This window comes from Periophthalmus magnuspinnatus, chromosome 8 (genome assembly GCF_009829125.3).
Source record: "Periophthalmus magnuspinnatus isolate fPerMag1 chromosome 8, fPerMag1.2.pri, whole genome shotgun sequence".
NCBI classification, from domain to species: domain Eukaryota; kingdom Metazoa; phylum Chordata; class Actinopteri; order Gobiiformes; family Gobiidae; genus Periophthalmus; species Periophthalmus magnuspinnatus.
In genome coordinates, this window is record NC_047133.1 from 12,427,719 (window position 1) to 12,451,611 (window position 23,893).

At 39.9% G+C, this 23,893-nt stretch overlaps 2 protein-coding genes across 3 annotated transcripts; one reads left to right on the forward strand and one right to left on the reverse strand.

Moving 5' to 3' along the window:
• Positions 1-339: 339 nt before the first annotated feature.
• On the reverse strand, positions 340-11,891 carry ankrd40 (ankyrin repeat domain 40). Its single transcript, XM_055223872.1, has 6 exons — positions 11,366-11,891; positions 10,059-10,207; positions 8,040-8,257; positions 6,117-6,525; positions 5,431-5,612; positions 340-3,632 (listed from the first exon to the last, which is right to left on the reverse strand). The coding sequence occupies exons 1-6, from the start codon at positions 11,497-11,499 to the stop codon at positions 3,495-3,497; spliced, it is 1,230 nt and encodes a 409-aa protein (XP_055079847.1). The 5' UTR covers positions 11,500-11,891; the 3' UTR covers positions 340-3,494.
• Positions 11,892-12,543: 652 nt separating this feature from the next.
• luc7l3 (LUC7-like 3 pre-mRNA splicing factor) lies at positions 12,544-17,842 on the forward strand. 2 transcript variants are annotated; one of them, XM_033970772.2, is made up of 11 exons: positions 12,544-12,794; positions 13,180-13,246; positions 13,327-13,366; positions 14,195-14,339; positions 14,412-14,486; positions 14,571-14,675; positions 14,790-14,951; positions 15,029-15,348; positions 15,428-15,660; positions 15,728-15,948; positions 17,299-17,842. In XM_033970772.2, exons 1-10 carry the CDS (start codon positions 12,696-12,698, stop codon positions 15,913-15,915), a joined length of 1,434 nt encoding a protein of 477 aa, XP_033826663.1. In that variant the 5' UTR covers positions 12,544-12,695; the 3' UTR covers positions 15,916-15,948; positions 17,299-17,842. The 2 variants fall into 2 exon arrangements, with proteins under 2 accessions (XP_033826663.1, XP_055079361.1); XM_055223386.1 differs by having other exon boundaries at positions 12,557-12,794; positions 14,195-14,486.
• Positions 17,843-23,893: the final 6,051 nt, after the last annotated feature.

The window sequence follows — 23,893 nt, forward strand, 5'->3', positions numbered from 1 at the left end:
GTCAAAAGAAATAGAAAAAATTTAAAAATGGTGGCCCGATTTATAAAGACACGGTTGATGTCCATTGGAAGCGAAGAATGAGGGATACGTTTGTGGATCTAATCTTTAACACATAATTATCTAGTTCAACATTTGTAGGTGTTGTGTTTTAATCATAATATTACTGTTCCATGTTTGATTATCGTTTTGATTACAATGTAAAAGAATGCCAAAACAGAACATATTCCTGCAGTAAGCAAAAATATCAGTGACCTGCCCCCTCGTACTCTAAAGTCAATAATTTTGAGTTGAATACAATCTATTAACAGGACGATTTGTTATAAAGAAAAACAGGAGTCGTCAGTTTAATAGAACCATGCTTTATGGAGTAACAGATATGATACACGTGTGCCGAGAAGAACACTGGCTGTGGCTAAGGTTATCTGAACAAGTACACAGACGTCAACATACTGCATATAAAAATATCGGACTCTGAATGCATAGGTTAAGTTAAACTTTTTTCTGCAACCCAGCAAAACTAAACTAGTCCTCCCCTCCTGTTGAACTCAAAGGCTCTGTTAAACCTACTTTAAAACAGGCTTCTCTCACTTAGTATAAATTTTTCAACTAAGTGAACATAAAAGCACTCTTGGTAGTTTGTTTTTTTCATAATTAAAAATTCTACCCCCACATTGCACTTGTTTTAAATCTTAAAGGTGTGCTATGGAACTTTTCTGGTAGGGTCTGGCTCCTATTTGTCTCCATGGAGATGATTTTGACTAGAATATTTCAACATATGGCATTAAAAGGGCCAATATTATGCTATTTGCTGATCTATGTTAAATGTTTCCTCATCAAAAACATACCTCGATATATCTTTGTTTCATTCACACGTTTAACACACAAACCCTTCAGTTTTAGAGAGAAATTCATCCTAAATATGCAAACACTCCACCTTGTGATGTCATGAGGTAATACAAGAAGTGCAGACTAATAATAAAGTTTTACGCAAAAATGTGTGAATGAAACAAAACACAACTCCAGGTATGTTTTTGAGGAAGTAACAACATTATAATATGGCTTAAAACTCGCAAGCATTTTGTGTAACCTTTAAATGGGACCTTTAAATGTGTGTATCTGGCAATTATTCATTCAAGAACTTATTTTCATTGCTAAAAAAAATGAAAAAAATTAAAAATTGTAAAACATGTCTCCATAGAGGATCAATCTAATACCAGACAGTGGAACATTCCAAACAAAGCAATAATCTCCCCCATGACAAAAACCAAGAAGGTGCCGGTCACACCAGAAAAGTTCCATAACGCACCTTTAATATCTTTCTAAACTCTGCTACCATTATATAGCTGAATTTTTGACACAATAATTACACAAATAAAATTAAAAGGAGTTAAAGGATATCCATACACAAATAAGAGCTTAAGGTGTGCGGCTAAGCTAATAGTAAACACTTGATAAAGCAAACCATTTTAACAAACTAGAAGCATTTAAATGGTTAAAATCAGCAGCATATGCCTCCATGGCACTACCAAATGTGTTACAGTCAGCAATAAAAATAACAATAATAAAATGGAACAGCCAGAAGTAGTGTTTGAACTGTATAATATATAGTCTCAGGAGACTTATTACGCAACTTACTCGTTTACTTTTTTTGCAGTTGATTCTTAGTGTCAATATAAAACCAGGCGCTTATTGGGCATTTGTTTAGGGATGCATCGATCCAGCTTTTTCAGTTTGTGCACTAGTATCAATTGATATTGGTATCGAGACTGAAAACTGCATTTATTTTCTTTGAACTAAAATAAAATTAGACAAACCTGATCCAAATGTGACGTCATTTATCTCTCAAGTAAGTGCAGAACGGCTTTGTGTAAATAAAAATTAAAACATTAAGACTTTCTGGGACAACTGCAGTGAGTAAATAGTCATATTACACCTTGCATGTCCAACTTGGATATTGACTGAAGCGGTATTTTAGAGCCAATATCTGTTCTAGCAGATTTTTCAGTATCGGCGCCGATATCTAATACCAGTATTGTATCGGTGCATCCCTAATGTTGTTAGTAAGGGTACTCCACTCAAAAACTTAGTGTTTGGACTGTATAAATATATGGCCTCAAAAATTAAAGTAGACATATTTTGCAACTTACTTATTTACTTTTATGAATTAATTTATCTATGCTGATAGTTATGATACCAATTTAAACCAAGCCCGAGTTTTTTGGGCATTTCTTAATAAGCGTATCACTACTCGAATTGTGTTCTCCATGTCTGAACTGTTAGCATTTCAATGGTTCACTCCCACCATCTTAAGGTGTATTTTTCCCCATACAGACAGTATTGTAATTGTTAAATAAATAAAAAAAAAAACAGTTCCAAGATGCCCAAAAGTTCAAATAATGCACAATATGTAAACTTTAAAATATATGTAGCTTACATTTTAAAATCTCAAAATTTTGTTAACTGTTTCCAATGGAGCAACATAGTGATAAACAAAACTTGAGGAATACAACTTAAATGATTGCTGGCATTTTTGGTTTTATCTTCTGGGCAGAGGTGGGCAATATATAGAAAAATGTACATTATTGTTTTGAAGCCAAGCTAAATTAATCAAGTATAATGTGTACTGAAAAAACAGCTGCTTAAAAAAAAGGAAAAAATGTAATTTTTGTGAGACATTTGAAACTTCACAACATTTATAGGCACATTAAGAATAAAAAAACATTGTTGTTTTGGGAAAAAAGGAAATATCACCCACCCGTATTTTGAATTCTAGTACACTGATGCAATGATACGCTGACGCAAAAGACACACAAAAAAAAGTAGTGTTAAGGTAACCAACTCCACATGGAAATCAGACGTGTGCCCACCAAAAATTTTGAAAAAAACAAAAAAAAACAAAATGCAGAAATTATAAAGGTTAGTCCTCTTAGTCCACAGTGACTATTTCTACATTTTGATGTTGTTTTAAACCAAAATGATTGTTAATATAATTAAATTCCATCAGTCCAATTTTCCTGTGCAGAAAAGAAATTATAGCCATTGTTAAAGTCCTTCTGCTGGTTAGCTTTCACATTAGAAAATCCTTCAGACTTATCCAATATATCTTTGCTGTAGACCAAAGTACGTCCTCCCATATAAGGCTAAGAGTTATCCCCTCTTCCTGGTCAGTAGTGTGGAAGACCCACAGTGTCCCACCTCTGCTGATTGACCAAAGTGCAACAAAACTGGGCAGAGGAACAAAGCAGAGTGGGCCTGAAGACTTCCACGTGGCCCAGAGAGCATGCATCAGTAAGTTGGGAGCACACTGAAACAAGAGGAGGAAGAGGAGGAAGAGAAGGAGGAGAGCTACTGAGCTTGGAAAAAAGCGAATCCCAGATAGAAAACTGGCAAAACACCGAAGCCGAACAAAGCTGTAACAGGAGAAGTGGCCAGCCAAAGGTTCATAGGAGTTATAGGGATGCGAGTTGTCAGTGTCAGATCTTGGTGTAGTAGCGCTAATAGGTGAGTCGAGATGCCTTCATGTTGTAGCACGGCCTGTCCGTCAGGCCTCCGGAGAACAGAGACAGCCCTTCGGCCTTCTCCAGAACCACCTCCAGCTCCTGGAAGTCCTGCAGCCGTGCCACGTCCTTGTCCTGAACAGATTCATAACAACAGTTGGAATCAGACAAGCACTGGCTATATATGTCAGAAATGGGATGGGCTGGAATAAAAATCATCTCCTCTAAATCCAAAGCCACGGTTCTTGACTGGAAAACAGTGGCTTGCCCTCTCTGGGTGAGTGGGAAGTCTCTGCCTCAAGTGGACGAATTTGAGTATCCCAGGGTCTCGTTCACGAGTGAGGGAAGCATGGAGCAAGAGATTGACAGGTGGATCAGTGCAGCGTCTGCAGTGATGTGGTCTGTTTTGGTAATGAAGGAGCTGAGTTAAAAGGCAAAGCTCTAAATTTGCCGGTCAATCTACATTCCTACCCTTACTTATGGTCATGAGCTTTGGATAATGACTGAAAGTAATGGGTAATGAGTTTCCTCCGCAGGGTGGCTGAGCACTCCCTTAGAGATAGGGTGAGGAGCTCAGTCACATGGGAGGAGATCAGAGTAGAGCTGCTGCTCCTTCACGTCAAGAGGAGTCAGCTGAGGTGGTTTGGGCATCTGTTCAGGAAGCCCCCTGGGACTGGGGAGAGGTGTTCTGGGCGTGTCCCACTGGAAGGAAGCCCTGGTGGAGACCCAAGACACACTGGAGGGACTATGTCTTTCAGCTGGCCGCTTCGACATCCCCCCAGAAGAGCTAAAGGAAGTGTCTGTAAAGAGGGAAGTCTGGACCTCCCTGCTCAGGCTGCTGCCTCCACAACCCAGCCTCGGATAAAGCGGAAGAATATGGATTGACGGATTGTCTAAATTGCCTTGAAAAAAACTGTAATAGGATTTTTTTATAATTTACAATTTTGGATTGTGCTGAGCAACTACTGATCCAAAAAGAAGGCAACAGTCATCAATGTCAAATTTAAATAACCAGACACAGTGGCATGGACAATATTAAGTGTGATTTTGTATTATTTTAATAGGTGTTTGCCCTTCACAAAGTAGCCTACTTTATTGTCCTAAGTCCTAATTTCTGAGTAAGAGAAAAGGTCACTTGAGTTTGTCTAGCCCCTCCCATGTGTGTTACCATGGAGCTATTGTCCATCACCAAATATGAGAATTGACAAAATGCTGGACAGGACTGTGCATTATTTAGTTTAGAATGATATGGTAAATTAATATTACCGGCATAAGAGGCCTAATGTTAACCTGCTCCTGTGCTGTTTAGTAGCCCATCACTATCAAATAAAAGAACAAACTGAAGCCTACACTCATACAGTATTAAAAAAGGCATCATAATCACAAATGAACCTGGGTTGCCAGTACCTTAACCTTCTGCCTTGACCTAAGCCTTGTTATCATATCATTTCTGCTTATGTTTTGTTTCACTCCCACTCTCAATTCTTTTTTGCACTCATACATACACATTATTGTAATTTTTAAAGAACAAAACAGTAGTTCAAAGGTGCCCAAAAGTTTACACAACTTGTCAACACAATATATCAACTTTAAAACAAGTGCCTTAACCTTGGGCCTTAACCTAAGCCTTTTTATCAGTAAAAGCTTTATTTAACTTGAACATGTTTACCTTTACCTTATCTGGGGACTAAGTTAGGTCATGTTTATGAAGTTTAAAATAAAAATCTTACATACAGTTCCATTAACCATTCCTTTACAAATTTGAGATGAATTATTTTATTTTTTGTCTTAAAGTGCTTAATACTGATAAACACCCAACATCTATTGATAGTTTCCCAAATCTTGCTGATAGTTTTCAATTTGTTAAAGGTTACCCACCCCTGTCATAACCATTTAGTGTTTAGTATATTTATGTTCATCACGTTTCCCTTACCTTTCTGAGCATGGTGTTGGGCAGTTTCCTGATCTTCTCCACATGCTCTGTGCTGATGTCCAGCTCCCTGCAGCAAACCCTCAGGAGAGAGCGGTAGGTCAGCTCCTGTCGGTCCAGCTCGATCTCAATGAAATCATTCTCTCGAGCCGTCGGGTTCTGGATGCGCACTTTCAGCACCAACTCTGAAAACAAGAGAAAATAAAAAAACACATGTAAAAAAAAAAGTCCTGTACCAGATTTTTAAGGTCTTAAAAATGTGAAAAAATTACTACTTTATTTTCATTTTTGCTGTTGTCTAAAGTAATTCCTCACTTTCACCCAGCATTCACCTCGATTTAGTTCCATCCCTATTGTCATACTGAATTCATAGAACCATAGTTACATTTATAACTTCTTTTTATCATATTGTAATACTTCCTGTCAGTGTATGTACAGTGTTCTCACCATTTGTTTTTATTATCTTAACTATGGATCACGTGTCCTTCATGAAGATCAAATAAATCAAATAAACAGTTTGCTGCCATGTTAATGCTAACAATTTTCATGTGCACTTCCTGTTTTTTGGCCAGTAAACAAACACATTATGAACATGTATAGACAGTACACAGCGGATTAAATATCTTTACAAGGGCAAGACATATTTGATCTTATTACATGTAACGTTTTCTATGCACCTTGCTGCCTACCTTGCACATTGACAGGGAAGGTACTGGTGAAGAAAAATGGTTGGAACGCTGGCATTTGTCCTCCTCCCTGGCTGTAGGTGAGCTGTTGGGGGATGGACTGCTGCCGGCTGACCCCAGGGTTGGTGCTCTGTACTGGGGCCTGGACTCCTCCACTGTTCCCGGGCAGACTGGGGCTTGGAGCGGCCAGCGGGGGGGTGTGGACCGTGCCGTTGTGAGTGGAGTACTGATGGTCTATGTGGTTGAGGTGAGGCTCCACGGAAAGGTCCATGGGCACGGTGCAGTTCACTACAGGGTGGTTGTGTGAGGGTGGGGGGGTGGAGGCTCCATTCTGCTCGCACATGGGAATGAACCCTCTGCTGCTGGCCTGGCTAAGAGGCTGTGTGCTGGGGACGGAAGAGCTCTCTGTGGCCTGGGGATGTTTAGATCATTAGGTTAGTCAGTAATTGTTACTTTTGTGCTCATTCTTTGTATATTGAAAACTTTCATATGTGCTTGTCCAAAAACATTTTGTCAAGTGGGTAAAATCTTGAATAATCCCTTATAAACTGCAATGCGGTCACAAACACAACACCACAGTAAAGCCTCAGCCTTTCCATAGTGATAGTTGAAAACAGACTGCTCAGGTTTAAACCGGTTCTTTGAAAGTATCATCCTGTTTTACGGTGTACACAGCTTCAAAACTTCTCAGATGTCAACTGGATAACACACATATTTGTATAGATTTTGTATTTGATTTTAGTTTGGATAACAGGAATAGGATGAGCATAATGGCAACAATAGTTCAAGTTTATGCAAAGATACAATGAGGTCTATAATAAGTACAACATCCTAAAATGTTTCAAAATGTAAACTGGGTAACGCGTCAACTGGGTAACACTTCTCATAGACTCCATTAAACGGAGTCTATGTCACATGTTAGATAATGGACATGAAACTAAAGTTAGGAATTCATACTTCATTTTCGTTTGGTCATGGTGTCAATCATGGATTATCATTAAAGGGCCTGTTCCTGATTTTTGAACCATGAGTCGGCAACATGTTTTAGTTTGAACTTTTAGCTCTTCCCACTAAAAGTTCTACCACTGTGATACTGCACCTTGACACAAATACAACTGTCTGGTATAGTGTCGTGTAGTTGCTTCCTTATAGTTCTCCAATCTCCACCTACTGTAAGGATTTTTGTCAATATTGACAGTACACCATGATAGAGAATCAAGCGTCTGGGAGACTGACAGGCAGTTGTTTCCCACGATTATTAGTAGCAATGTGTCTGATGGAATGAAAAAAGATTACCCTGCCTGTAGCTTATTTATTAGTTAATACACAACCAATGCTTTATAAAATATATAAATTATATATTGCAGCCTCAGTTTGTGTCATAAATAGCTGTTATTGCTATGCCATGTGGGGTTGTCAAAAATGCTAAAACTAGTATCAAAACTAGATACTCATTTGAGCAGGTACTGATACTAAAAAGTCACATTCATGGGACAGAAATTAACCTTCCCTAAACAGCTTTACAATAATCATGTGCTGTATCAGAACAAGTATAAGACCACATACACCTGGATGACTGAGGCATTACACAGATACAGCACACATGGTAATATAAAACAAAGTACTACGATTTAATGTTGAAAATCACATTCTGCTGTCTAAATAAAGAGTACTTTTTATTATCATGGTGGAATGAGAATTGGTATTGAGTATCAAGTCTACTCCTTAGTATCGAAATAGAGTTGTTGTTTTTTTCGAATAGAAATTTTAGTATCGTGACAACACTAACACGATGCATGATGTACAGAGCATTTATCTTGACTGGAATAAATTCAAATCAGCTAAAGGCCCTTTAAATCATGATATTTCTTCTCACAATAATAATAACAATAATAATAATACAAATTGATATGGTGACATTTCTACCTGGGACTGGTTATCGGTCTCGTGGACAGGGGACAGAGGCACAGAATCCCCGTTACTGTCCTCCGTGTGTTCAGCAGAACCGTTCTGCGTGAGGTGCTGGCTCAGGACAGCCTCGGCCTGCTCATTCAGGCTGGAGTACATGAACGGCGGGTTGGACAGGTAGTTTGGGATGATTGGCAACTCGGGTTCCTTCACTTCAGGCACTTCCTCAACTTCAACTATGAAAATATCCAAAAACACAACATAAGGAAAGTTGCAGTCTAATTTCACTAAAACATTGTCAGCATAATTATATTCAAGATTTTACAAAAAGTCTTGCCTAGTTTGTTTTTTTTGGTGAAGTTTATCATTTTACTTCCTGGTTTGACACGGGCAGCATATGTGACATACGTAAAATTCCATAACTGTTATCCAGTAACCATAATGTCAACAAGCGTCTAAATAATAGCATAATAGTTACGCTTTGTTACTGGTAAAACAAATTGACAATATCTTTATTTTGTTAAAGAAGACATACTGTGCTTGTGCCTGCTATATAGGTACAATCTATGACACACAGGGATCATTATGTCAAAACTTGCACATTTTAAATTGCAATATTCATCTAAAATGACTTAATAAAAGAAACAAGTCCACTGACTTTCAATTTAGAAATTCAGTGGGAGCTGACGTCACTGTAAACATCATCACAACAAAGAGCCGTGGAGCTGTTGGCTCCTCCTATGGATAGCTGCAGATCACACAAGCGAGCAGCAGATTTTTTTTTCCCATTTGTACCAATGCATATCATGGATTAAGAAAATAAAATTGGACAATGGACTAAGTACAGAGCAGTGGGTTTATGTCGGTGGCATTGAAAATGGAGATTGATCGGCAATATGGTGTCTTGAAACTAAGTGATTAAAGATTGCTCAAACATACACAAATCACTCCAAAAACAACTCCGAGAAGGTAAGAAAGAAGGGGAAACAGCTATAACATGGTTAAAAGTTCTGAAAAGTATATTTTGCATAATTGGTCTGATTTAAATCAAGACTTAAATGAAGGTTTAAACTGCATAAACTTTCTCTGCATTTTGGATAGAATTTTCTGTCTTAATGACTATACATAGAGGTATTCTCTAAAAGAACTCCACGCTAATTCTTGTATGTTTGTAGTTTTCTTTTCAACTTTTTTTCCTCAAACTGCCACTTAACGGAACTTAACTAACTATAATAAATATTTACCACAGTTACTATCCCACCAAGACAAACATGAAATCCTGTCGTATTTTATAATTTGGTGATGACATAATCTCAGATGGTGGGCAATGGTCTATATAACTCTATGGGAGATTCAGGGTTTTTGGAGGGAATATCAAAAATTGAAATCCACAAACGTTGAACCTTATCATTATTTGTTAGCAACTGGATCCACAAGCCTGCGACGCTTATCTCACAGCTTATAGTCCTTTCAGATAACAACAATCACTTCAGAGTTGAATAATGGCACTACTTTCTGACGCTGTTATGAAAAAATGATTTAACTTTTGTTTATTTATGCTGGCAGAGAAGATACTGAACTTTGTGCCAGTTTTGTTTCATCAGGATAGGCTCAGCATACTGCCAGATGAGGGACAGCAGCCAGATTTCCCTATTGATACTTTGCAGTGACATGACGCTGAGGGTGTTCTACATGTATCTCTATGGTGACATGTTACCATGGAGACATAATGCACACATTAGCAAACACTGTTAAAAAAAAACTCAAGAAAAAAAAAACACAGAATGGAAAACAACTCATTTTCAGGAGCATGTGAAAGTATCAATCAATAACATTGTACTTTGCCATGAAATATCCAAAAAGTATATTCACAATCTTTAACTGTTTTTTCTAGTGACCACACCCATTAACTCGCAACATTACAATAAAAATCAGCATTTTAACAATATTCATCTTTAACTTTTTTTTTAAATTATGGTCTATATAATGTTGTGATGTCTTCTGAAACCCAACAACAATACTAGAAAGTCCACGCACCTCCTAATAGTCTTTTGATATCAGGCTTGGATGTAAGCTGTGAGGCCAGTTCATCCTTAGCAGTGAGGATATCCTTGTCTGCTCCACAGCTGAGTAAATAGGAGACTATATGCTTATGGTTTCTCTTACACGCCCAGTGCAGACAAGTCCTGTTGGGAGAAATTAAAACAAGAAATACAATTATTTATTTATTTATTTTTTCATGTAGGACAGGTGACATAATTGACATGTTACACTAGGAAGAAGTATGTCAGACAGAGGTATGAAGAAATGTTCAGTGAATAATATATATTAGGGTTGTCAAAATCAAATACTAATCGATACTAAAACTAGTATCGAAACTAGATCCTCATTTGAGCAGGTGCCAAAACAAAACAAAAAATCATTCACAGGACAGAAATGAACCTCTCCTGATGAGCTTTAGAATGATCTTGAGCTGTATCAGAACATGTATAAGACACACAGACTATCATAAAAGCCAAAGTTAAATCTGTCAACTGGGTAAAAGGTTGTAGGAGTGAAGATGCTTCGCTGCTCATCCAAACCACTAGTTAGCTCCTCCCTTTAGATAGATATAAAGCAATGTCCATCAGTAATCTGACCAGAGCTGAAGAAGCAGCTTGGATGAGCACTCAAAAGTATTCACTCCAACAACTTTTTGTCCAATTGACAGATTTAACTTTGGCTTTTAAGATGGATCAGACCTGGACAACTGAGGGATTACACAGACACTACATAGACTAGTATATTCCCTGAATGTCTGAGGGATTGCAGAGATAGGGCCATATGGGAATACAAAAGAAAGTACTATGATTTAATGCTGAAAGATATGTTCTATTGTCTAAAGAAAGGGTGTTTTTTTTATTATCATCATGGTATTGGAGTCAGAATTGAGCACTGAGTCGATTCCTTAGTATCGAATTAAGTTTGAAATTGCGGTATCGTAACACTAATCCATATCAAAAGAAAACATGGCAGTTCCACCAGTATCAACAAGATAATATAGACTTTAAGGGATATATCACTGGCTACGTTCACATGCACACCAAACTAAAACTGACACATGTCACCAGGTGTTTTTAACAACCAGATTTTCTTGCAAACACACACCAAAAATAAGATCTAATTAATACGTTATGTGATTATTCTAGTTATCTGTTTTTTTTACCAGCTACTGTGCTGGTTCAATCCCCCAGAGACAGCCCTGCTCAATAACACTGCCCACTTCCGCTGCTCATTGTAATTTTAGACACAGTATTCACATTAGGGGTAATAGAATCCAAATTCGACTGAACTATTCCACTCACCATCCATTGATCTCGTTCTGGGAGTTGACATTCACTCCGCTCTCCACCAATGTCCGCACTTCGTCTATGTCCCCGAGAGCAGACGCCTCTCTCAGCCGCTCCTGCAACTCCTTATCCAACGAAGTGGTGGACATTTTTCACAATAATGTCATCTAAACTTCCAAAAGCGTGCGACGTGTCCAATGAAGACGCATTGAACGGTTCTTAGCGCTAATCGCCTTACGTTGCCCTCCCTTCCCGATTGCACAGAAAACAGATTTGGCGAGCTAAATGGCTAATCTTACCCACCTAGTTAGCATTAGGACACAAAACATTTCTGCTATTCGCAATTTGGGGTGTGAAATGCGAAAACTACGCACACGGATATGCGCTCTACAGTGTCGCAAATACGCTGCGTAATTTGGGTTTAGTTTGCGCAGTTATTGGCGATGCAGCGCACAGTCAGAGCCAGCGGGATTAGCGGTAGTCTCGGCCACTTGGCTGCCAGAGCAAAGCAAAGCAACAGCAGCACCGGGGCCGAGCGTGGGGGGACATATTTAGATGTGGCACCACTTGGGTCACTTTTTGGTTCCGTCTCTATCGTAGTTCCATGTTTGATTTTACGCATCGAGTTTTACAGGGTGTTAAATGTTGTTATTGCATTGTAAACAAGTTAAATAGTTCTATAATATGCATCACACTTGGGATTCTGCAATAAAATATAATAATATAGATATACAACTCATAAATATCACTTCTACCTATCCCTATTTTTATTTATGTATTGATTGATTTATTTTTTTTAACTTTTTTTGTAGTTTAACAATTATAATAACAAATGTTACTAGCCACAACAAATTAAAAATATAAATTAATTAATTAAATAATTAATTAATTAAAGCAGTCAGCGTTGTCAGAGTGCTGTAACTGTAATTAATTCACAATAATAGTGATGGGAAAAACATTTCCATTTACTTGAAAAATGTGTCAATTACATTTCAGATAACATAAATGTATTGTGGATGAAAGAAAATATTTGACCAGAATAACAAACAGTTTCATAAGCGCAAAAGTTCAAAATTAGCTTGTTTATATCGAAATACAATTAAATCATGGATATTACATTTAAGTTCATGATAGTATGCAATTTTAGCCGTTTTGAATCATTTATTTAAGTTTACATCGTGTACTTCCGCTTTGCCCGGACAGGACTGGTGCAGAGTCGGGCGTTGTTAGAGATCGAAGCGTCTGCCATTTTGATTAGGGTATTTTGGGCGCAATAAAGGATCCGGTGCTCTTATCAAGACAAATCATCAAATATACTGGACACGAGGACTTAGTATTGTCCAAAATGCTCTCCGCAGCCCAGTTACTCGATGAGTTAATGGGCCGGGACAGAAACTTGGCTCCGGATGAGAAGAGGTCTAACGTGCGCTGGGACGACGAGAGCGTGAGTTAGCATGTAGCATTGAGAGCTAACGCGGCTGCTTAGGTCAATTAAACTGAGCTATTTTGACAATATAGTATACGTTTACATGAATGCGTTTCATGCATAATCATAGGAGCACGATAGGTGTAAAGAGAGTGGAAAATTAAACTTATTAAAGATACTATTTTGATCCCCGGGCTAGTTGTGCTAGATAGCTAATGCCAGTTATCTCTGTTAGAAACATAGCACATAGCATGGCATGTTCTGTTAAGTTCAATGGGTAGAATTATTACTAGTTAGTTGGAAAAATTGGCAAATATACATGTCAGTTAGTTACTAATACATAATGACTAATGTTGACTGAAGGGAAGAGCCGTAATTTATTGTATTTCTATATCTCCTTCAGGTCTGTCGATATTATTTGTGTGGATTCTGTCCAGCTGAACTTTTCACAAACACCCGGTCGGATTTGGGTAAGCAATTAAAATAATGCATCAATCAAGCTGTGCTTGGAGGCTCTCTTCATTCTGATCAACAAATGTTATATTTATAGGTCCCTGTGAGAAAATCCATGATGAAAATCTTAGGAAAACGTAAGTATTATTTTAGAGGTCATGTATTACGCAAAATTGTTTCTTGTGAGCTTTAAGACATGTTAGAATATGGTTACCTCAACAAAAACATACCTGGGGTTTGATTTTGTCTCATTCACACATGTTTGAGCAACCCTTTATGTCTCTCTACATCTCCAAAGCTCAAAATGCTCTGTTCCACCGTGTGATGTCATGGAGCTGTATTTTTCAAGGTAACTTTTACGGTTTACTTTTTGTTTAGTAGAGATCTGTAGTTTTAGAGCTGAAATTATCCAAATGATTCTAATGAAGGTATATGGAGTCTAAAAACACAGTGGAGCACCACAAAGGAAACAAAGAACAATAGAGCTAGCCAGTAGACTGAATGATTAGGCTAAGTAAGTCTCAGGCACACATAATGTAGCGCAATAAACCTAGCCTACATACAGAAACTGTAACAATATCTGTTTACAGTTTCAATGTAGTTGACTCCTAAGGCAGTGTCCACCAGCAATCTGACCAGAGTTGAAGAAGCGGCTTGGATGAGCAGTGAAATGTCTTCACTCCTACAATTTTTTTTCCAGTTGACAGATTTAACTATGGGTTTTACAGTGGAGCACTTCCTGTATTACCACGTGACATCACAAGGTGAGACAGTGTTTTCTGTTTGAGAGAAGAAAACACCCTAAATACACAGGGTTTGTGTGAATGAACCAAAACACAACTCCAGGTGTATTTTTGATGAGGAAACATCATTATAACATAGATCAGAAAATAGAGTAATATGTGAATTGGAAAAAAACAATTGCTTAGATTTTCCGCCTAAGTTTCCTTTTGTGCATTCTGAAGGTATGAGAAAAGCTCTCGGTATCTCAAGGAAGGTTATGAGAGAGACTTCCTGCGTTATCTCCAGTCGCTCCTCGCTGAGGTGGAGCGGCGAATTCGCAGAGGGCATGCACGGCTCGCACTCTCTCAAGCTCAACAGAGTGCTGGGGTATGTGCTTTGGACTTTGTATCACTGTACCTCATGTACAGTCAAATTACATTGTGTGATGTATTTGCACAGGCACCTCCTCCCGCTGGAAAGAATGAGGAAAAGATCTCAGTCCTAACAGAGAAGATTGAGGACTTGGTGTTACAGGTTTGTGCTGAAATCATTTTGCATTTGAAAATTTCCACCTACCTAATTTAACTCTTATTTTCACTCTCTCTTGTTTGCATGTAGATTGAGGAGCTGGGGTCAGAGGGCAAAGTGGAGGAGGCCCAGGGAATGATGAAGCTTGTGGAGCAGCTGAAAGATGAGCGAGAGCTGCTCAGCTCAACCCCCTCGGTGAGACTTAGCTGTAGCTAAGACTGTCCGCTCTAAAACCTGTGAAATTACTTTGAGGTGTAACATGTAAAACATGACCATTACATAAGATTAATGAATAACATCTTTTCACAGACCATCGAGAGCTTTGCTGCGCAGGAGAAACAAATGGAAGTGTGTGAGGTGTGTGGGGCCTTCCTAATTGTGGGGGATGCCCAATCTCGAGTGGATGATCACCTAATGGGCAAACAGCACATGGGCTATGCAAAGATCAAGTCCACTGTGGAGGAGCTTAAGGTAAATACATTTCTGCGCAGACGCATATAATGCACATGTGATGCTCTGCTCACTTTATGAGGTCTGTATATTTTCAGGAAAAACTACGTCGACGCTCTGAGGACCCCCAAGGTGAAAACCCAGTGGTCAGGAGGGACCGTGAAGACCGAGAGCGAGAGAGGGAGGAGAGGGAAAAGAAGCGCAAAGAGGAGGAAGAGAAGGAAAAAGAGCGAGAGAAGGAAAAGGAACGGGAGCGAGAGCGAGACAGAGAGAGGGATAGAGACAGAAGAGCACGACGAAGCCACTCCCACAGCCGGCACTCAAGCCGCACCTCTGACCGAGAGCGCAAGAGGAGCCGCTCCAGAGAGCGCCGCAAGTCCAGGAGCAGAGAGCGTGACAGGGAGCGCAAACGAAGCAGGTGTGTGGGCCTCTGCACACGTCACAGATGCACTATGATCACAGTGCAACTGTTTAAACCTCTGTTTGTTGTTTTGCAGGAGCCGAGACAGGGACAGAAGGCGCAGTCGCGATCGCGATCGCTCAGACAAAAAGCGGCGCTCTCGCAGTCGTGAGCGGAGGAGGTCCCGCAGCTCAGAGCGTAAATCTCACCGGCACCGTAGCCGCAGTAAAGACAGGGAAAGGGAAAGAGACAAAGGCAGGGACAGAGAAAAGGACAGGGACAAGGACAGGGACAGAGACAGGGACAAGGAGCGCTCGTCTAAGGACAAAGGTGAGTTCACATGCCCAGTTCCACTTTATATGCACCAGACGTATGTGTGATCACCTGTGTTTTTCAGACCGTAAAGACACTGATGAGAAGAGCAGCTCCAAGAAAGACAAACCCTTGGACAATGGTGCACCCGCCATCAAGGCTTCAGTCGAAGCGGAACCAATGGAGACTGAGGCTCCTGCCTCTGACTCCTCCCCTCGGCTTAACGGCCAACCAGAGCTCGTCCAATCTGAAGGTGACACTCAGTCCAATTAAAACTGATCTGATAGGACCTCAGATCAGGCTCAGGTAAGTGTGTCCCCCTGCCTGCTCCTCCTGGCTCTCCACCCCCACCACTGCCCTCACCTTTCCCCTGACCCCTCCCCTCCTCCCCCTCACTCTCCCTGCCTCTCCCCACCGCTCCCACCCTCAAGTTTAATGCCTTTGATTTTGTCTTCTGTACAATATGCAAATATGTTAATCCTGTTTTTGAGTAGTGCATCTTAAGTATGCACTGAAGATGAAGGACTAGGCCTGATGAATGAGAAGAAGGTAGAAATGATTGACACAAAGCCAAGAGGGAAAGGCCAGTGTAGCCCTGAGCAAACATGTGGAGGTACCCCTCGTTTTGGATACTTTTCCAATGTGTATATTTATATTTTTTTTGTCTGTGGACAAAGCAGCTATAAATGCCCCCCATTACCAGCCAAATTTTTTTGATAAATTGTTAAAAACATTACATGTCATTATGGTCTGCTGACATATAGAGAAAATTTGGTTTATACTGGAATATTTTTGACAACAGATGCCTTATCTTTTTGCACTCATTTTGACTTGTATGTCATGGTACTATACTAATGCGAAGTGTGTTGGGGGGCAGGGGCGTTATGGCAGCGTGGGCCTAACCACACTTCTAACTGGACAGTAGGGTGTATGACATGATTGCAGCTGACTTCCATACCTCACACAGCGTTGGTGTTGTGAGCGAGACCACATGAGAAAAAAGGGCAAATTAGAAATGATGGATACTGTGACTGTCATACTGTGCAGGTACTCACCCCAGGTACTCCTTTCTCTACCCACATTCATCTCTGAATGCTGTTGCCTGTCAGACACAAACACACTATTTCTTCAACATGACTGTACACTTGAATGTTTATTTTATTGTGCTTAATGATACTGTGATAGATTAACAAGAGGGATTATGTATGCTCAAAATAACTATATTGGATATAGACCTTTGTCATGTGTTTCAGAGTTGATTTGCAAAATGTAATTGAATGTTTTTTTTTTTTTTTTTATCTTAAATATTTTTATTGCTCTAAAATACATTTGGCTTTTGAACAAAATTGTTATACAAAGACTAAATAGCAAGCCTCGAATATAAATATATGAAAATTGCCATTTTTGCAAATTAACTCTTCAAGTGTTGTTCAAATTGGCCAAGGGGAAATAATTGTCAATTTTCAAAACAAACCAACAAAGTCTTAGGCTTTATTTGAGTCGATATTGAACCTTTAAAAGCCATTTTGGCAGTAAAATGTGTCTGGCTCAACAAAAGAAAAGTCAATTTGTGTGTCTTGTAGCACATGTTGCTACATACAAATGTTACCGTCCCTTTGCTAACTGCACCTTTCTTGTGGCCATTTTGCCTCACAGGGGAAGCTGGAGTGTCCGGAAGAAGAATGCCCAAAGCTCTGCCCCCCTCGCCCTGAGCCTGACACTGCGCTTCTTAAACACAAGGTGAACCACAAATGTGTAGTGGCTTATTTCAGACCCAGTCCAATATGTACAAATGATGTTGATGTTGATGATGAGAGAAAAGCAGTCATTATTTTTTTTTAAGTTCCCTTTTTGGCTCCACGAGGATAGTTGTGGTTCATCTGTTGTGCTTCTTAATCCGACAGCTACCTACCAGAGAAATAGCCTTTTTTGTTTTGTTGTTGACGCTACACCATCCTTGTTTCTTGGCATTTAGTGGAATTGGAATAAAAAGTGTTTGTGGTTTGTTTTGAGATGTCAGGCTTCATGTCCCTCACAGTGAAGCGTTTGTATAATGTTTAAGACCAGAGCAGGATGTGGTTCCCATCTCCAGGCTCCCCTTACTGTATAGAATTAAAGAACTCAAAATATGACCGAAGATTACAATTCTGCTGCTTTTAATGTCTTTGGTGTCTTGATGAATAAAAAAGTAAAAATCTTGTTCTGTGTTTTCTTTTCTTTGCTGAGACACAGAATGAGGCTACGGTACACTTTATCGTAGGGAAATTTGTCCTTTGCAGTTGACCCATCTTTCATTGCCACTGGGGCAGCCTGTCATCAGTAGTTGACTCATCCCCAGATGTTGAGGTATACTTAGGACTACCTTAGCTGGAGGATTTTACTTACGGTGCATGTTTTGGGTTAAATAAATGTACAGTAGTATTGAAATGTGTGAATGAAGCAAAATACATCTGGTATGGCATGGTATGGATGAGGATGCTACTCACAACATGCTAAAGAGTTTAGATAGGCTCATTTTAAACAACATCAAACTCTAACACTTTTGCAATAACACAAGACTTATATGTCATAGTTCCTCTTAATAGTCAAGTGCAGATGTGATGTAGGAATGTAGCTTCTTGTAGACTGATACCACCCTCATTTAGGGCCATGTTAGCAATCAGCAATCACCTTTATTATCATGCACAAAGTTCAAGTGTCAGGTTTGGTGTAACCATGATAATAGGCCAAATAATAAATAAAAATACAGTGCAGTAAGAGAAAAGATGCACTGTGGTCTAAACAAAGCAATAACATCTCATGGAGACAAATGGGTGATGGAACTCCCACTGGAAAAGTTGTATAAAATACAGTATAAACTGAATAACGGGAAAACATATAAATTAAACCTAATATTTCCCAAACATGAGTGTCCAGCAGCAGCCCATGAAGCCCTCCTCTGTGGTGTGCAGTGCACTGTGTCTAGACGGGCCCAGAGGAATCAGCTTAGGCCCTGCTATGGTGGGACATGGCCCTCCCCATTGTTCAGCAGCCAGACTCCCATAATACGCTTAGTACCAACAGTCATAACACCATTGTTGGGAGTGCACGCCAACGGCTTCCCAGGGCACCACTCACCAGCCAAGAGTGTACTACTCGAGGCCAGTTAAAAAAAAGTAAATTTTAGCAAGAGATAAGACTACACCATATATCGTAATCAAATCTAAATTTTAGTTGGTGCAAAGGTTGCAGTTATTTATAGACAATAGAATGTCCATTGCAAAGAGCAAAATATCCTGTCAGTATAGGAATCTATGGCTTAATTGGAGCTCAACATTAACCACTTGCTCAGCTTCTGGAAGTAAATTTTCCATTCATTTTTCCCATAGGCTTTTTGAAAAAAACAAAAAAAAAAAACAGATTTGAAACAAAATGACCAGTATAGGTCTTGTAGTCATTAGTTACCATGTAGCTGATTAACCCAGAGCAAGCTTTCAAACTTTTAATATACTTTTTTTTTTCCCGAAAAGCTAATTGCAATGCTTGTCATAACAGTGCAGCTCCTTCGGTACAGAGAGGTAGAATAGGTGATCTAAAATGACATTAATACGAGGTCAGATATTTCGTGGCCAACCAAACAAAAACCAAAACTGCACTCTTGGACAATACTTTATATGTGTAAGATGTTGGAGGGACTGGCTGGTCAGGCAAGGTACGACTCAATAAGTTGTGGACTTTGCCTTAAGGAGTGTGCTATCAAAAGGAAGACTGGTACTTTGGCAGGTGTCACATATGATGACTAAAAATAGCACTTTAGAAAACAGCCAAAAGTACATACTTAGAACAGCTTAACAGCTTAACACTTCCATTGGAGCCAGCTGACATATAGCCAGATTCTCAGGACAGTGTTGACCAGCCTCCAAGTTTGTTTCACAAAAACACAGGAAAGAAAACCATAATTTGGCAAGAGTGTTACATAAAAACATCTCTAATTCCACTTATTAGAAGAAAAGTCCATTCATCCATCTTCTTTTGTTTACCTGGGGTTGGGTGGGGTACCAGTCTAAGCAGGGATACCAAGACTTCCCCACCCCAGACACTTCCTCCAGGGGGACGCCAAGGCGTTCCCAAGCCAGCTGAGAGACATAGTCCCTCCAGTCTGTGTTGGATCATCCCCGAGGCCTCCTTCTGGTAGGACATGCCCAGAATGTCCAGGAGGCATTTGGAACAGATACTCAAGCCACTCTCGATGAGGAGGAACAGGGGAGATTGAGCTCCTCACCTTATCTCTAAGGGAGCGCCCTGCCACCCTGCGAAGAAAACTAATTTTGCGCACTTATATCTGCGATCTTGTCCTTTGGGTCATTACCTGAAACTCAGGCCCATAGGTGGGAGTTGGACCAGAGATCTAAACCAGGACTAAACCAGGAACCATCGGTGAGGGCAGTAACGTACACTGACCAGTAAATCGAGAGCTTTGCCTTTCGACTCAGCTCCTTCTTCACCACAACTGTGCAATACAGCGACTGCATCACTGCAGACACTGCACTGATCCACCTGTCAATCTCTCGCTCCATCCTTCCCTCATTCTTGAACAAACCCCGAGATACTTGAACTCCTCCACTGAGAACCATGCCCCTTCAAAATATGTTAAGTAGGTTTTTTTAATCTTCAATGCTTATGTGCGCCAACAAGTCAACAATGCACTCATTCTGTGGAAGGCTTTAAAACTGTGTTGTAGACTGTATGGAACTTATTTGCCTCGGAGATCAGCAGCCCTGTGCAAAATCACACAGTGGGAATGATAAGGGCGGCACCTGTGGCAACTTCCAGAAAAGGCCAATAGGGATATTGAAATCTCAATAAGGTCATGTACACGCTGGAATTTTTAATCTTGCAAAAGACACATGAATGCAGTTTAATACTCTTAGTGGGGACACCTCCGGCCAGTCACCACCAGTGTTCAGGGCACTAAGCCCAGCCCTAAGAGCCTTCTGGGAGTAGAGGCACAAGGCGGCAGGGGTCTGTGCCATTTGTGCCCTGCGCTAACAGGAATTATCCATAAAGCCAATATTTGCAGCTTCAAATTATATTCTCAAATATGCAGCACAGTAAAGCTGTTGGGATTAAACGGGCACCAGCAGATTCCTGGGTTCAAGGAATCAAACCTAAGACTCTGGGATATGCAAGCAGCACTATTTAACCTTTCAGATACACTATTTAATGGCACAGTGTGACATTAAAACATCTATTTCCATCGAGACAAACAGGTTATACCACCAGACCAATTTACAGGGCAGCTCTATGGGGAGGCAAGCCCGCTTAGAGTGAGAATGTTTTATCTTTTAGCAATAAAAACACCTGTAGGCTACTGCAAGAGAAATAGGTTTAATGTCAGACTGTGGAACACTCCATGAAAAGTAAACTAAAGCTCAACCAAAAGTAAAAAAAATAAATTTCAAATTCTATACTGAAACTAAAAAAAAAATTGTCAAAAGGTTAAAGGTGCACTGTGTAACTTTTCTAGTGGAGGCTCCTCCTCCTCAAAAAAAAAAAAAAAAAAAGATAGTTGAATGTAATGCCATACTGTGGAACATTCCAATCAAAGCAAAAATGAAAACAAGCAAGTGGTGTGTCCCTCAGCAGAAGTTACATACATAGTACAGTACACAGAAAAATGTAATTTGTTGCCCACATTAACACTGCTTTTTATTGTGACTATCCCTGATGACCAAAGCGCTGGGTGAAACAGCTAAATTGTGATTTTTGGCGCAGAATCCAGACTTTACCAAAACAAGCCTCTCCGGTCACCACACCCTCCATGTGTTCTGGATCTGCTAAACCAACAGCACGATACAGATGTCACATAAGTTGTCAATCTGTTTTGAAGTGGAGTCGGCCTCGCTCACAGAAGGTCAAATTCAAGGTCTGTTTAGGAACAATACACAAGGAGGGCACGCAGACTGCCCCCCATCGCGTCCGCCCCACAGCCTAAAGCCGGGGCAGTGCTGCTGGGAATGTAGGCTGGAGGGAGGGGAGAGGGGGAGGGACGGGGAGGATGGTCTGCATACATACTATCCACTATCAGATGGATCATTAGGTTACATTGAGGCTTCATCACTGAGTAGTTTTCAGACAGTATAGTTTTTACTCCCACTTGATACAGTTTGGTCCGTCCTCCCACTGAGTAAGTCTACAAGTAATAAAAGCTTTATGTTGACAATATTACATGATTTGTATATTTGTATTTTTTCCCCTGCTTTTTATATATATTTGTATTATTTGCTTTCTTAGGTCTGGACAGTAACCTGGCTCTTGACAGGTCATTCTATTTTGAAGTGGACCTGATATGTGTAGCATATAGAGTGAATAGAGTTGTACACATCAATCTGGGATGGCTCGTGCTGAAAGCATTCAAACAAATATTTAACGATGATTGGTCGATGCCTCATAACAGTGGAACGTCTGTACTTTAAAAAAAAAAAAAAAGTACAGATGTCTTACTCATGCACAAGTGCATCTCTGCACGTTTTTCAAAAACAAAGTAGTCAGTATTTCTTCTAAAATAGGCTAAAGTACGTTTGTCGGTGTTGCCATTTTTGTTTTGGTTTGTTCACCACTGGCTTCCACCAAAACCACAACACTGCCCTGTAATTGGTCAGTCTGCACCACTGATGGGACTTATCACAATCAAACGCTTCAACCAGACCTGAACATTTTGCTGACAAAGTTACTGGGACAGTACATGTTAATGAACATACATGATATAATACGTACATGCTGTAAACACGCCTGACTGTAGCTATGCGTTTATTACCATCCGTCTGATTCATACAACAGTGTACATAGACACATAGAGATCAGATGGATTAAGTTTCTTGCCCATTCTTACACAATGTGCACCAGACTAGAGCCACTGCCACGCCACTACAGCATCTGGTATTCCCAGCAGTTTCCCATCCAAGTACTAACCAGGTCCTATTTATGTTCGCCCGATCTGTATCTGGGAATCAAACCCCAAACCTTTATATTCAGCTGTAAACCCTGACCAGTTCATTGTGTGGTTATTGTGCATGTCGGAGTTTGTCATAGGCTTGGTCTGCTGCATGAGCAACTAACTCCTAAAAATAACAAAATCTAAATTGTGTCTGAATTATATTTTTTAAGCAAAAACTGTTTAGTAATTCCAAGTTTGTGGTTCTAGCCCCTCCCTAAGTTAAAACATACCTGGAGCCAAAACACCACTTTCAAAGGCAGTATCTCGTGTGGTCTACATCGGACTTCTCAAACAGGCTGTAACAGGTTGGTATGGGTCACCATATGAATCTGCTCCATAGAAAACCAATGAAAACAATGTTTATGAGTTATCCATCTCCATGGAAACAATCAGGCCAAGTTACAGGTCAGATCTGTGGAGAGAATATAAGAATGTATGTTTAACGCTAGTGCTAAAATAGATGCAAGATATTTAAGTTTAATGAAGAGCACCCATGCTTTAATAAAGGAGTTACTCCATGTACATTGTTTGGTAACATTACTTTTTTAGTCTACTGATCTGTTTTAATAGTTAAGTACTGTGGAAAATTCTAGGCAATGCATTAACATCTCCATGGAGACGAGCAAGTGGTCAAAACACTCCCAGAAAAGTTACATAGTGTAACTTTAAGTAATGCTATGTATACAACTTTGATCATTTTTACCTCTAAATAACAACACAGGTAGCATACTTCCCTGTGATAACACAAGAATGTCTTTGCAAATAATATGGGCTATATAACATGGTAGTGTGTATATTTAGTAGTGGGGGTGGGGTGGGGTTACAGACAGAACAGCAGACTATAGTCCTGGGTCTGCCCTGTGCACAGGGCCCCTCCTCAGCAGGGATCCAGCATGAGAAGTACACACTAGGACTACCACAATACAATATGATTTATATATAAGCTCAGGCCCTTATAGTGGAACAAAGATTCCATTGTGCAGCCCAAATAAAAGATATAACATTGACACTGGTGAAGGGATTGTGTGGCCAAACCAGATGGGTCTTGTGTCATCAGTATAAGTCTAATGAGTGGATGTCATGTTGTTGTAAAGAGTTTAAAAGTGAGTTTAAGGGCACTGGGTATGGTTCATAGCTCTGGAAGATATTTTGCTATCACTAAATGCATGGTGGTCATTCAATAGTGCACTATGAAACTTTTCTGGTGCAGGGTCTGCCATCTGTCCGTCCCATCCCCATGGAGAGGTTATTGCATTTCCTGAAATGTTTCACAAT

Coding starts and splice junctions, on each gene's coding strand:
- ankrd40 (XM_055223872.1), bottom strand. CDS start 11,499: ATGTCCACCACTTCGTTGGATAAGGAGTTGCAGGAGCGGCTGAGAGAG. Junction 8,258..10,058: donor TATCAAAAGACTATTAGGAG/GTGCGTGGACTT, acceptor ATATTTTCATAG/TTGAAGTTGAGGAAGTGCCT. Junction 5,613..6,116: donor CTTCCCTGTCAATGTGCAAG/GTAGGCAGCAAG, acceptor TCTTGTTTTCAG/AGTTGGTGCTGAAAGTGCGC.
- luc7l3 (XM_055223386.1), top strand. CDS start 12,696: ATGCTCTCCGCAGCCCAGTTACTCGATGAGTTAATGGGCCGGGACAGA. Junction 12,795..13,179: donor TGCGCTGGGACGACGAGAGC/GTGAGTTAGCAT, acceptor TATCTCCTTCAG/GTCTGTCGATATTATTTGTG. Junction 14,676..14,789: donor TGCTCAGCTCAACCCCCTCG/GTGAGACTTAGC, acceptor ATCTTTTCACAG/ACCATCGAGAGCTTTGCTGC.